General features: G+C 35.9%; 1 protein-coding gene across 3 annotated transcripts in view; it reads right to left on the reverse strand.

The window, feature by feature from the left end:
- MYO6 (myosin VI) overlaps positions 1-15091 on the reverse strand; it is a 113009-nt gene that overhangs the window by 23204 nt on the left and 74714 nt on the right. Inside the window, exons 16-24 of one of the 3 annotated variants that reach the window (XM_030490171.1) lie at positions 13794-13921; positions 12644-12739; positions 10765-10938; positions 7065-7103; positions 5373-5466; positions 3981-4111; positions 3788-3865; positions 2736-2865; positions 868-958 (exon numbers count right to left, since the gene is read on the reverse strand). In XM_030490171.1, coding sequence (XP_030346031.1) covers positions 868-958; positions 2736-2865; positions 3788-3865; positions 3981-4111; positions 5373-5466; positions 7065-7103; positions 10765-10938; positions 12644-12739; positions 13794-13921 — 961 coding nt within the window. Of the gene's footprint in view, positions 1-867; positions 959-2735; positions 2866-3787; positions 3866-3980; positions 4112-5372; positions 5467-7064; positions 7104-10048; positions 10191-10764; positions 10939-12643; positions 12740-13793; positions 13922-15091 lie in introns of those variants that run through there. The other 2 variants (XR_003991943.1, XR_003991944.1) reach the window with 2 other exon arrangements.

A 15091-nucleotide genomic window follows, 5' to 3' on the forward strand; every position in this document is an offset into this window, starting at 1 on the left:
TCAAATAATGGGACTGCACCACATAACACTCAACTACACAAACCAAGTCATTAGACCCCATGGGCGCAGGGGCTAGGGGGAGAAGTCTGGGGAAGAGTCCAAGAAAACTTGGAGTTTTTTTAAGAACCAATACTGAAGGCCACACATACAAGTTACAACACCGCAGAGACAGTCTTCCTGGAAAGAAATCACTGAACTGGGATTCAGGAAAACAAGACACAAAAAGTAGAAACTAAATCAAATCATTAAAGATGAGTACAGAACAGCTTAAAAATACAGGGCCATAGTCAGAAATGCCAACGTACAAATTGAAACATACTTATCAAAGTTTGTAAAAGAAAACATTTTATAAGAATAGAGAGTTGGATCTCTATCAAAGAACAAAAACATGTCAGCAGAATATAATGACTGAAGTGTTTTTTCCACCAGTATTCTATGCAGTCACATTTAAGCTAATGGAAATATTTAATTTCAAGAGAAGACAAGACAAAGCGAGCACGCAATTATTTTTAAGATAAAAAAAGAAAGGGGGCCGATAAAGGAAGGTGTGAATGGGGAAATGGACAAAAAATAATGAGCTTAAGTTTCATTTAGAGAGGCTTAACTAAGGATTTCTGATAACTAGGCTATCACTGAAGGATTTTATGAACAAAGAGCTAAACAAATATCTCTTAGGAGGTTCGGATTTAGACTATTCACTTTTTGAAAGAGAAGAGGAACACAGCATCTCCTAAAGTCTCTCAGTCATACTTAGCATCATTCTATGTATTCAGATATATTTAGTTAAGCATAGTAAATCTCCTCTTTACATTCATAAGAAAATATTATTAAAAATCCATTTTCTTCAACCAAGGAATATCCTCTTACCGTGGTTTGTGCTTTCTTTTGCAGAGCCACATACGAATAGTCTTTTGTATCTTAATGCAGGCACTGGCTCGATATTTTATCTTATTTTTTACTGTAAACAGACAAAACATACGGAGACTTGATGGCTTATACAATTTAACACAATTCATACTACTCACACACTCGATGGCTCAAAACTATGCAGACAATATGTGCTTGAGAGCTAGGTCTATACCACAATACTTAAGACACAGCAAAGAGAATTCACAATCCTTAGCCAGGCATGGGGCTCCCACCCAAAACAAACAGGAAGAATTAAGCACATGCACACTTGCACACATGCATGCACACACATACTCCCTTCCAGATTCACAGACATCAATAACCTCAGTGAAAAGTCACTGGACCTAGCGAGCAGGAAGTGTTCAGCATAAAGTCTAAGTACTGTGTTGAAGGGTAATCAAGTAGCCAGTATCTGCTAGAGGTAATAAAGTGGCTGCAACTTTTCTGAGCATTTCCCTGCAATACTGAAATTAAAGAACACAAAACAAAACCTCCAGCTGTTTTTCCAATAGCGTCTTCATCTAAAAACGCAAATGGCTGGGACCAGGAGAGAGGTTAAACAGAATAATGTCAAGGTACAGGCACTAGCATGCGTGCCAAGTAGCTAAGAAATGCAACAATAAATGAAATTTTTACATGTCTACTAGATGGAGCACAGATGTCTAAAGATCAATGCTGCCTTTTGGCATCAGCTGAGCACATTCTGTGAACACAGTGGTTAAAAACTACTGGACTTAGGTGATCACAAAGATGCACTCTACTTTTTGTGTATCCATTTCAGCTTTATTCTGGGTATAAAACTAGCTTCTAATTTCCCATAAAACACTAGAAAAAAAAGTAAGGTACATCTTAACAGTATATTATTTTCCTGGGTTTCTACTTTTTGGACATGGTGACAGACTTTCTGTCCTATCTTTCTGACTAAATGGCATAAATTTCTAGGTCAAAAACTATTTTAGCGTTACAATTTCTGATGTCTGAAACCTATACGAAAAGAACTTATAAATTCTATTTGCCCTGGTATACTAGCAACAAATAGTACCCAATCAGTGACAGATGCAGATGCCACAACTGTGCTAGCCCAAACAAGCCATCAGGCATGAGGCCTTTATGCCTTTCTTCCCCACCTTAATGTATACCTTCCACCCTCCATGTTATTATATAGATCCCTGACATCCTGCATCAGACCCTACCCCATCTCCCAGATAGCTTTATTGAAGCACCCCACAAGCACCAATCTCTATTCCACACCGCCTCATTCCTAGTCTGTGCAGTAAACTGGGCATGCCAAGCACTTAGGAACTGTGTATCAATAGTGATAGGCATTTATTTGCTCATCAGCAGCAATTGCTGGAGTGGAGAATGTCTGCCCCATAATTCAGGTCCGTGCTTTCAAACATGCAGTTTCTGTCTGGAAATGACAACTTCTGTGCAGGCACTTCCCAGAACTATGTGACTCCATGTCAGCTTAGAGTTGAACTACTGTTCTTTCCTGCTGATGCAGAAGTCTCTCCCCTGCAAGACCTGTGATAGACAGCTATTTCTGTGCAAGTGTTTGCCCAGGCTTCAGCAAGCACTGAAGCAAACTGGATGCGGAAGATTGCTGGTGAGCTGGACTGAAAAACCCCTGCTCTAAGCACCACTGTATGTACCCAGCGTAAAGCATCTAAAAAACAACAGGAAAAAATTTCACCAACCTTGAAATCAATTATTCAGACTTTAGTACATAGCCATCTGCTTACACGTTCTTGGCCACATTTCAAGGTGATAATAATTGCTTAGCTATATTTTTAACATTTTGATTTAATAAAACATGAAATACGCACATTTAATCACTGAGAGAGAACACCACTGAACTTTTTTCCAACGACTGCAGATGAGCCAGCGATTCACTCGTTTCACAAGCTCTGCTAAGTGATCCGGATCAGACTTCATTATCTGATCAAATTCTGCAAACTAAATAATAAAAAAATGGAGTTTTACAGGTCCGGAGAACAGAGAGAGTTAGACATTATTATTTAAAAGCATGTTGAGTTAAAAAGGTAAAATATTTTTAATAGAAACTGTATGCAATCATTACATCAGTTTTCAACTAATCCAAGTAAGCAGGTATGTCTGGCATCGGTTTATTCTTTAATGATAACAGAAATGACTATAGGGTTTTTTTGCTTAATTGATGTGCAACACTTTGCATTTCGAATAATCCAACCATTTATTAATCACTAAAAATATTTCTTGCCACAATTCTTTCTCTACATCCTGAACACTTACTCTGGCCTTCCACAACTTCAAGAAATGTCTAATTCTGTATCTGGGAAAAAACAAAGCCCTGAAAGCACTTCTCAATTTTCAACCTTTGTATAAGAATCCAGCTAAAGGCAACCTTTTCTGAATATCTTGCACTACTTCTTTTCTGTAATTATGGCAGGAAGAACATTCTTCTGGGACTACAGTAATTTTCCTTTCTAGTCACAACAGCTCCCTACTTCATCTTTCTCTGCATAGCAACAGCAATGCTCAGAATCACAGCAAGAGTTTTCAGCTATGAATAGATTTTACTGGAAAATACTTTTTCTTTGCTCTGACTAGCCCTTTCTAATAGTCAACGTAAATCTTAAGTGACTGGTAAAACATCTGGGAATACAAACATTGCATTACAAATTGAGCAGCATTAGCAACAGGACTATGAAACAAACTGTATCAGTATTAATATTGACTTTTTTCATTGAAAATGAATACTATTTACAAAAAAACTTGGGCAACCTTATTTAAGTTGGCCACACTTTTAACAATGCCCCGAGCAATGTCACCTTCAGAGGTCTCTTCCAACCGAAATTATTCTGAGATTTATATTTGTGAAGTCCAAGAGAAACATTACCTTGCCGGGCCTAAAAAACACCTTGGTTAGCCCAAATTTGTAATCATTTTCATTCAGTCCCAAGGCTTTAAATAGTGCCTGAAACACAGAAAACAGTCAGGATTATATTCTGCCTCCTTCAAAACCACCACTCCTCACTCCCCCCCGTACATTTTCTGTCCTGAATATTATAGGTGAAGAATTTGTTTCTTACTTTGCAAAACAGCCTAGGATCCAGTCGAGCCAATTTTTCAGGCAAGTACTTCTTGTACATATTATATAGTTCATGAAACGAAGCTCGTGAAGGGAAACCACCTTGCATCAAATCCAGAACTGACACCATTCCTGAATTCATAGAAACACATGCGCAAAAGCTGGTTATCAGTAAAATGCAAAGGAAGCAGTGATTTTTATGATAACCAATAGTTTATGATGTAAGCCTCAAAGACATTGTTCAGAGATTAAACCACAAAGGATGGTACTTGATCCAGCCTCTAATATTTCTTGATCATGTGATCATTCACAAAAGGTTAATACTGAACAGATGAGAAGAGCCCATATGATTTTCTTCCTATTGGAGAAGTAACATCCAATCTAATATTTCTTCTAAATACTTTTTTTTTCTTTTTAGCAGCCTTAACAATTTAAATTTTTAAAATAAAAAAGGAAAAATCAAGCAAATAATGTTCAACCAGGCTTTTCTTTCCATCATGCCAATGATATTTGTGAGATGTGGTGCAGATGCAACACCAAATACATGTGCAGTGATAGAACATTCAGTGCGCTTGCAGTGCTAGGTATCAGCTACTAAGAAGTAATTTTAATGCTGTCAACCTGCAGAAACCTACTACTAGGGATGTTAATGTAATTCTAATTGCTGAAAAATTGTTAAGCTTTTGCGATGATAATGTGACACGTTAAACACGTGGGCTGGTCAAACCATCAGCTGCAGAACGTGGAAATATCTTGACTTCAAAAAGAAAAAACATTAAGCACAAAAATTGAGTACAAAAATACAGAAAAGCACTAAAAATAGTACTAGTCAACTCTATCATAATATTTAATAGATCAAAGAAAACAGGTATGTTTCAATTATTAGGTATCTCAGCTAATAATGACTGCCCCTAAATGCATGCGTTTCTAACACTTCATCTGCCACAGTAACTTATAGGAATTTTATTGTTCTGGACTGAACTGCTGCCCTATTAACTTTGTGGGCGATACAAAGAGAAGGGATTCGGCTCCGGCTTGCGAAATCTAAATTTATGTACCAATATATGGCTACACGGCTTCTTACACAGGCACTTGGTGGCTAAACTCTCATTATAATCAACAGAAAAGCAATCAATGGAAATTACATCAACTCTCCCTGTGAAAAAGAGACCTTATGGCTATTCAGATGAATTATTTCTAGGGTTCTATTGACCAAGAGTTAACTTACTAAGAACTAAAGTCACCAAGAATCTAAATAACTGTTCGTAAGACATAAATAAGCTACCTTCAAGAAAGCAACTGTTCAAGCTAGGAAATACTGCTTCCATCTCACATATTTCAAACTTAGGTCAATCTATACTACCCAAAGTAATAAACAGAGAAAAAACATTACCTGAACACTGAAGCTGAGAAAGAATCTGTCCTCCTTCAAAATGGTGATTTGTCATCTTTAAATTAGGTTTGATACAGCGAATAAAGCTAGACCCCTATTATCAAAACAAGAATTTAGCAGAACCTACAGATTTTAAACCTTTTGAAATAACAGTTCATCATTTAAGAATTATTGGTGGTGGTAGGAAAAAAAGATACAAAATAATAGTATTTTAATAGAGAATTGCTAACATTTTTTTTTCTCTCATATATCAGTTTTGCACTCTAGCATTGATCTCAATGTAACTGATCTCAACGCTCAAGCTATTAATTGGACCCTCAACTTTAGAGTTTTCACTCAACTGTTCTTCTTAACATTAGTACAATCTAATTACAATTTAGCAGTCTAGATTCTATTACCCCCATTATCTTCTACAGTCACAAAACCTAAACGCCTCAGTCCTCCCGAGTTCACATTAGTGAACATCCTGCCAGCCTCCTGACACTGGAATCATGCCAGATGAACGTGACCTTCCTTTCTTCTAATTTTTACTTTTCACAACTTCTTTTGGCTCATGGCTTCTCTCTCCCTCCATGTTGTTCTAGTCTGCTCCTCTTTTGGCACCATGTGCACTATCTCTACAATTCTGACCACTGCTTTGTCTGATCATTTCGCATTCATTAAGGATGACATTTTTGCAAAACATCACCCAATTATTCAGATTTTCCTGTAACAGGTGGCTGCTAATGATAACCTACTTTATATACTGAAACAAAATTGGGACTGAGAAAACATATTACTCCTGGTTTGAAGTGTCTTCTCTCTTTTTTCATCTCAGCTGAGAGAACACTTGCCAAGGGATCTTACATTAACAATACATCCTCAGTCACAGGTTAGCTAAATTCAGAGTACAGCAAGCCCGGCCACATACTTTTTCCCTGGACTGGGTCTCAGTTACAGAGTGCTCTGTGTGAAAGAGATCATCTTTCTTTCAGACCAGCCACGTGACTACAGTAAAATCTTAATTTTGACTACACTCCAGCACTTTGTCCCATTTGTTTCCATGTTTCACCCCCCCCCCCTTTTTTTTTTGACAGGGCATAACCTTACATCTAAAATTTATTAGAACATGCAGTCAAGAGAAAGAAGAATGTGTTCCTACAACTCCAAATCCTAAAAAAATGGGTATGTTGAACTACATTCCACAAACTATCAAATTACATCTGCTAAATTAATATTCATTATGGGAATCTGGTTCTTTGACCATATGTGCATTTACAACCTATCACAAAAGTGAAATGAAACACTTTAACGGCTTTACTGAATCTGAAAACAGTTAATTAATGATAAATGATCATCTGCCTTCTATATAACATCTCTAAATCTTCTGCAAATTAGTCATCAATGGTAAGCAGTGAATGGAAGGAAGTAAAAATGACAAAAAAGGAGATTGCAGCCCACACACATTTCATATTGTTTACGCAAATTGCGTAAGTTTCATTCTATGACTTTTTAAAGGAGGGGTGGGGGTGGTGGTTTGTGTGATAAGTAACTCAATAAACAGCACCAGCACAGGAAGATGTTTGAGAAGTGCCATATAACTTCAAACTCTAAAGCAATTACTTATCACGTTTATTGTAAGTCATGTTGTTGAGATAATCTATTAAGACTTATTTCAGAAAATTATTAACCTGCATCTGTATATATACTTACAGTACTGTGAAGTTTCTCAAGAAGCAAATTTAACTGAGTCTGTAAAAGAAAATAGGTATTTCGAGAGTCTTACCGCAACAATTACAGAAACATACACACGTAACAGTGGTATAGCATTACTGCATGCATGTTCATTGTTAGTATATCAGACAGAATTGATAAATCAAACGTTCACAAATTTTAACAGACAAAATCATGCAAGAGTGCATGAATGGTCCTGTGGGAATTGATTGTGTTTTAATTGTGCAACAATACTGCATGGACTAGTTACTTACTACAACACAGTTACAAAAAAAGTGCAAGCCCATTTGGGAAAATAAAGGAAACAATGTCTATGTAATAAAACTATATAGAAAATGAGACTGATCAGCAACAATTAAAAGAAAAATAGACTGAAAATTTATTGAAGCCCAAATTTAATCTATAACAAGCATACATTTTTATGTTAAATAATTATCACAGAAAACAGATATGCTCAGGGTTTTCTTGGGTTTTTTGAAGCTAAGTCAACATTTAGGTGAGTGATCTAATTTTAATTCCAAAATTCCAAGTTTTTAATACTCTGTTGATGACAATAGACTGTAATTTTAAAAATCACATTTACCAAAGCTGCATTTAAACATGCTGTCATGATAAAAGACCACAGTCATATGATTATTTAGGGGCAACTCTACAGGATTTCCAGAGACTTAATACTACCAGGGAAAACAAGTTACAGTTGCTATTGAATGTAATTGTTAGAGACTTAAAATATTCCAGAACCCCATCAGGAAAACATCTATAAGTTTACTATATAGATGTGTCTGTTTCACCTCATAGATTACTGTTGTGTTTTTCTACTTTACCAGGAAGCTTTAAGTATATAGACTGAAGTAAGATAAAATGCTGTATGTCCTAACATACTCCTCATTTTCCATACTGGAACCAAAATTGAAAGGATCTGACTTTTGACTGGTATTTTTAACCAGATCTTTCAATTACCTTGAATCCAAGAAACCAGATTCGTATGGGCAATATGCGTCACCTACAGCTGCCAGTCGTCCTTCCAGTGACAAAATCGATTTAACGTATCATGGATATGGTTAGAGAGAGAGGAGTGCCACACGAGGCATGACAAACACTAATAACCTCCTGCTCAGTTCTCACTTTCACATACTCTTTGTATTTCTACTTGAATATAATCTTCATGTTTTCTTGAGTTAAAAATACTTAATTTTGAAAGGGACAGCCTGATTTCCATCAACAAAACACATTTCTGCTAGCGAAAAAATGCCCCTTCCTTATACTCTGTGATTTGACAAGAAATAAGCCAGAGCCATTCTCAGGTAAATTTCACTAATGAAATGATCATATGAATAAAACATTCTGCTAAAACTACTGATCTTTGAATTATCAAGATTTAATCCATCATTATCATCGTAAGAGAAAATCATCCCACAGATTCTTGAGTAGATCTGATTAACTAATTAATCATTATTCCCTCAAATGATTCATGAGAATTAATTTTAACTAGTTATAAGGAAGGGATGTGTGAAGGATTTCATAAAGAGAAGTCTCTGCAACATCATCTAATAATTTATGTAATTAGAAGAATTTGAGACTGACTTACATACTGATAAACAAAAATTCTTATTCTTAAAGGGATGAAATTTCTAATAGGATAACAGAACTCATTTTGATTTCATCTGAAGTGCAATAGTGGAATTTTCAAGGCTATTAGTGTTCATCAGCAGCACATGTTGTGTCTGGGAAGGTAACACTAAATGAATTACTGGAAGTAACACGTACATTCAAAATGCCACGAAACTTGAAAACATTGAAAGAATTATAGATTGATGGGCCAGATCCAAAGAGGACTTCAGTCATGTTCAAAGTGCAGAGGTGAACACCCAAGTCCAAAAGGCAATCCAAAAAGTTACCCACTCAATTGCTGCGTAACTTAAAAAATATCTCGCTTTCTATTTCAGCCCTCCTTGGACAATGCTATCATTCACATGTCCACATCTACCAGATGTGGGGTGCTAAATCCAAGAGGAACTGTAAACCCAGATGTAAGAAAGTGGAAATTATGTCAAAGAAACCACAATTGGTTTAATTTTGAAAATGCAGTAATAAAAACCAATGGATTCTAGCTTCACCCACAGAAGACTCATTGTGCAGGGTTTGCTCAGGAGATGGCTTATCTTTATGTAATTCCCTTTTTCAGTCTGCATTCTGATCACGTATTTACTAAACCAATTGCTACAGTTTAATTCTACAACCACTATATAATAAAAAGGAGGAGGAAATAATCATCAGAGCAAAAACTGAAGAGAGCAGGCTGCCCAATTCCCAGTTAAATACCAAAACCCACTACAAGTCAGGCTCTGGCTCTGGCTCCTACTCTTCCTGGCCCCATGAAAATTTTACTTCTGGCTATGTAGCAACCCACCTGCAGAAGGATCTACAAGAGAATCCCCTTTGTCAGAGTGACCAATAACTTGGCACTACAGGAAATACAGTACACATAAAACACTGAATACAGTATAGACCTTAAGCAGAATACTGCTGCTACACAAAAAGAATGTGCTGCTATCATACACCTCCTATTCTTCAACCCTTGCATTTTTAGAGAACAGTTCTAAACACTAGCCACAAGATACGACTATGCAAGAAGGAATTTATCTTGCCATCCTGATTCAGCAGTTAACCTTGACAGGGAGCAGAAATGTTCTTCTGCACAGAGTGGGTAGTACCCCACTCTAGCAGAAATTTTGGGTTGTCTAAGATACCTGCTTTCCCCACAGACTGTGTAGGAGTCTAGCTAGGAACATGATGTGGGGTTTTAGGCGCCCTAGGTAAGGTAGCATACCAAAAATGTTGCAGCACTTGACTTGAAAGGATACAAATCCTCCATTGGATCTGGCCCAGATGTGTTGAGAAGAGCTCTTGCTGAAATTGCAGCAGCTCTACCAACAGTAAATCCATGAGATTGAAAAATTTACCTGCAGCCCATCCTTGTGCCTGCTTTTCATCTCTTAATTCCCCTATAGTTCTCTTTCTAGCCATCCTGAGCTGGAATAGTCCAGCTAAAATAAAACTGCTGAACGAGAAAATGATTTGGAGAAGACAAGGTTTGAAGGTCAGCTTTACAACAAGCAGAAGAAAGGAGAAAATGAGGAGAAGCATCAGATTCAGGTATTGAGAAAGAAAACATTCAGCACAATGAACATCCTTCTGTGAAAGCCATGACTACCTTTATACTTTAGAAGAGGAAAAAAAGTAGTTAGGTTAGGTATTGAATTTTGAGAATGGCAAACTGTAGCCAATTGATACATCTTCTAGAATGCACAATTAAGAGAGGAAGGAAGAATACCTTTTCTCGCATTTAGAACCCCACAGAGCCTAAATTTGATCTCAATATTTTAAACCTTTTGAATAAATACTTCCATGTGGATTTGCAAAATTCTGACTGAAAAACTACTGTATAATCTCTGTAAGAACTATTACGAAACATCTTTCTGACAGAAATGCATAGCAAGTAGCTTGAATATACTGGTTTCTTATAATTCAATAGGAAAAAAAACATTTATTTAACAAAATTTTCTTTACCTGAATCTCAAGTTACCACTAGTTCTCCCAACCTTAGGTTCTACTTATGACAAGTAACTTAAAACTAGCAAATATTAGAAGAAGATAAGATCATTTGCTATACTGTTACCTTGAATTTGTTTCCCACACTGATGAAACTAAGTTTCCCAGCTTTTTGTTTGGGATCCTTGTTGTTGTTAGTGTTAGATTCAAACAGCTGTCGAACAAACTTGTCCTTGGATTCACAGATAAGAGATTCAAGGGACATGTGCAAAGCATCGTTGTTTTTTTCCACAAATTGCATCTGAAAAGACAACCCAAGAAATAACAGCACATTTGCTTCACTGCCCCAGTTACTTAAGTCTTAAAGAAAACTGAAAGAAACTAAAGTTATACGCATAATCCAAAAACCAGCAAGAATATGTGGGGTAAATATTCATACATTAATTCAAACAACTTTTCAACTGGACACACAAAATGCTAATGGCAGAGAGAAAAGATATCTTAAACTCGAAGGATGTTGTCGGAATCATGAAACCCAAGGTAAGGTTTAGTGCCTTTTAAGAGATCAGTTGTGTTTTTGTCAATGATTATCCTCCTTGTTCCCATTCCCAGCACTCAGCACATCATCACTCGGGAACTGCAAGAAGCTTAATTCTTCACTGCTTGTAATATCACTTAAGATCTGTTGTGAAATGGGGATTAACATGCACGCTTTAAGTGGTGCGTTTACACAATTTAGAAAGTGAAATGAAAAATGGGTATTTTAGTAGTACTATGACTACTTAAGAACAGTTGATTTAATAAACGATATTGCCCTTCCTACAAACCTTACCTCTCTGGTTTATTTAAATTGGCTTACTAAATTTCAGAAGTTAAAAACGATACACAGAAATTCTGAGATCTAGTATGCAATTCCACACTAACAGAATTCTCAAAAGCTTTTGATTCAACTTTGTTATTTTGGTGATTATGAACAGAAGAGGCCAAAACTAATTTGAATTTGTCAGATATCACATGAAAGGATTTAATAGGGATGAGAATCAAAAGACAAACACAGGCCTCCAGAATTTCCTTGGACTATGAAAACACCAGCTTGGACTCTGAATGCAGCTAGATGAGCGTCCTCACCACAACTCAGATTGTGAGAACTGTCCCAAGTGCAGTGAGAAAGAGAAACAAGTAACAGGTGAGATACAAGGTAGCTATAGTCCAAAAGTTTTAAGGCCCAAGCTAAGAAAGTCCCTCTGAGGGAGGGAATAAACTAAGTCAAACATATTAGCACAGCTTCTGGACCAAAGCTACCTCATATCTGATTAGCTCTGACTGCGCAGCTTATGCGCTTGTATGTGGCTCCTCTGTTCCTGAAGACACACTAAGGTATTACTAATACATCATGATGACATACACAGTTAAACATCGAGCACCTGGAAAAATGTGTTCCAATTTTATTTATTATTTTGATATTGACTCACTGAGTGACCTCAGAAAAATCAGGCAGGTAACACACAGACTTCAGTTTTCTTATTTGTAAAATGACCTACAGGATGTGCCTACTTCTAATAGCATAGCAATCACTATCGTTCTTGGAGCGCTTTGAAGTACATATGAACAAGTATGCATTTTTAAATGACAAAACCAAACATCTTTAGAAGTAGCTTTGCTCTTACACAATGGAGTTACAGACCAGAACAACAAAGCCATTATGGGTCTTCTGTTTATCCTAAAACCTGTTTTTTTAAAAATAAGAGTTTAGATACTGGCTTCAGGTGTTTCAATGTTTTTGTATATATCTGTATTTTGAGGACGGCAATTTCAGGTATTTTGTCAGTCTGCAATTTGAGAAGTTAAAAGAAATGGTCAATTCTGTCACATACTCACAAAATTAGTTTCAAAGCTAAGACATATGAACTTTTGAATTTCTCTTCTGATGAAATTTTATTATTTAACTGAAAACCAAAAAAATACCATAAAGTATAAGAGAAATAGTTTTGTGAAAGTAAAATTACCGTCTCATAGCATACTGCTCCTGCAAAATGCCGGATAATAAAGCCTTCATCATCTCTGATATTTCTGTGAACAGCCAATTTAGACTTTCTAGGAATCTGGAATTAAAAAGTTGAATTACAAAGAAGAATTACACTGGAAAGCGAGAAAAAAGTTTGTTCTTAAAACATCACCATGACTTTGCCAGGAGCACTAGGTTTTAAAAATGACATTTCCTGCAGTACAGTTATGATGACCACTGACCTTCCAATTCAACACAAGATACTCAAAAACCTGTTTTCATTCTTGTTCACGCCCTTAAGATACCTCCCATTCAAAACAAAAGTCACAAGGATTGCTAGCTTTTGATTTTCTTTCTGCCTTTAATCAACAGTTTCAATACCATTCATTCCACAGCTGATAAATAGCCTTGTCATATGAATAGGATTGGGCAGAACCTTGAAATACATCTTTAGATGCTATATTTTAAAATACAACAATCTAGCTGACCGTACATATACCGACAAAAACGTTTCATTGCACAGCAATCTAGTTAAGCAAGATTAAGTGGGAATTTAATGAAAGCTAAATGGACAACAATTTTATTTAGCTCCTTTTGCTTTCATTTTTTCAGCAAGGAACAGATTTTTTTTTTTTTTTTTGCATTTCAACAGAAGTAAATTGCAATAATTTGTATTAACACTCCACAAGGTGCTGTATGTTAAAGAATTAACAACAAAAAGGTTTTCCTTGTTTGTTCCCTATTTTCATCTCTGAAGTGCTAGCCAGATACTCCATGTGAGTGACATATTCTTCAAAGCAAGCAATTTTTGAAAGGAACAACGAAACAGTTCATATTAGATATGAAATAATCTAAATTAAAATGTGGTTTTATTTCCCTTTCACGCATTACATGGTAACAAGCTCCAAGTATCAGTGAAGAATATGGCTTTAGTTTCAGCAGGATATTAGAATTGCTAGAAGACTTAAGCCTTCAGTGAACTTTTCAACAAACTAATAACCAAACTTGTCTTTAACAAAAGGATATGGATTGTGCAAACTGGACTGGTATGACATTTCTCAGGAAAGGTTTTCATTAACTTGGAAGTGTTACTCTCAACTGTTCCAAGAACTGTTTTATTAAAACAAGACAGACAGCAAAAATAAACCTACAGAGAGCCTGAAATGGTCCTTGTGTTTTTGGTGCACAACTGAAGTAAAATGCTGGTCACTTGGTTGGGGAAGACGATTTTCTTCATCCAAAATATCCAGTACACCTATTAATTTTGCTTCAATCAAATCTATTAATAAAACAAAATATATTTACAAAAATTGAATATATAAATTCATATCAGAACTGAACAAGTTTAAAATACTATTGATCCAATTCTGTATAAAGTTGTCTACAAAAAGCTGTTATCACAAAATACAGAAAGTAATTTCAAATTAATTCTACATATCTGAATTGTAGATTTAATTGATATCCTATACATACCAAGTTCTAACTCTAACACAAGCAATATGGGGGGAAAAAAAGATAATGCATGGATTGTTTGGTTTTTACTCTGGGTCTCAAGTTTAATTTAGTCATCTAACTTCCAAAAGGTGCCTAAATGTTTCTAACGGTTCTGTGGTATAACCATAGGTCTTTATGAGATAATTGGTTAACCCACACGTCAAAACTAAAAACGTGAGAAGACAAATACTTCCATTCACAACAGGGTCCAGGGAGATAAATTAAATGCATTTGTCTTAAGAAAAGCAGATCAGACTTTAGCATACAATAGTGGCTTCACAAGTTTTTAAAAGTGTATTGCCTTGACCTTTCACATATATATATACAAAAGCCCTTGAAAGCTCACATAAAAATTCATGCCCTTGAAACTATTAGACACAAGAATTTTGCAGCTTTTAAAACTTTTTTGTATTATCTATGAAACTGTTATTGTAAGAGGAATTTTTACTACCCACTTTTTTCTGTGGAAAGGAAGAAATGACTACAATGCAGCAATGCCTGTGAACTCTCACCACAGACTTTAAACAGTATAAGGCTGTATACAAAGCACAGAGACAGCCCTGATGCAAAGAATTTATGCTTATAAAATCTGAATAAGCTAATTTAGCTACAGAGATGACTACCATTCCATCAACGCATTATAATGTACTAATTACTGTTTCTAAGATTCATCCATAGTGTTGAACAATTGTTCATACCAACGTAATATCCTTCTCTTTTGTGGCAGTTAATATTTCTACATTCTCACTGCTGTTACCAGCCTGATCCAACATCTTAAACAAAAGCATATTTGCTCTTAAACCAACATTATCTTTCTCACTCACTTCAAAAGGCTGTAGAAATACTTTTCTCTCGACTATGCAAGAACAGAAGAAAAGGCATACATGTTGTGGTTTAACTAAGCTGTAATTTATCAACTTACAAGAATAACTCATATAATGGAGAAATGTGTCAA

Source organism: Strigops habroptila, chromosome 6, assembly GCF_004027225.2.
Source record: "Strigops habroptila isolate Jane chromosome 6, bStrHab1.2.pri, whole genome shotgun sequence".
Lineage (NCBI taxonomy): Eukaryota > Metazoa > Chordata > Aves > Psittaciformes > Psittacidae > Strigops > Strigops habroptila.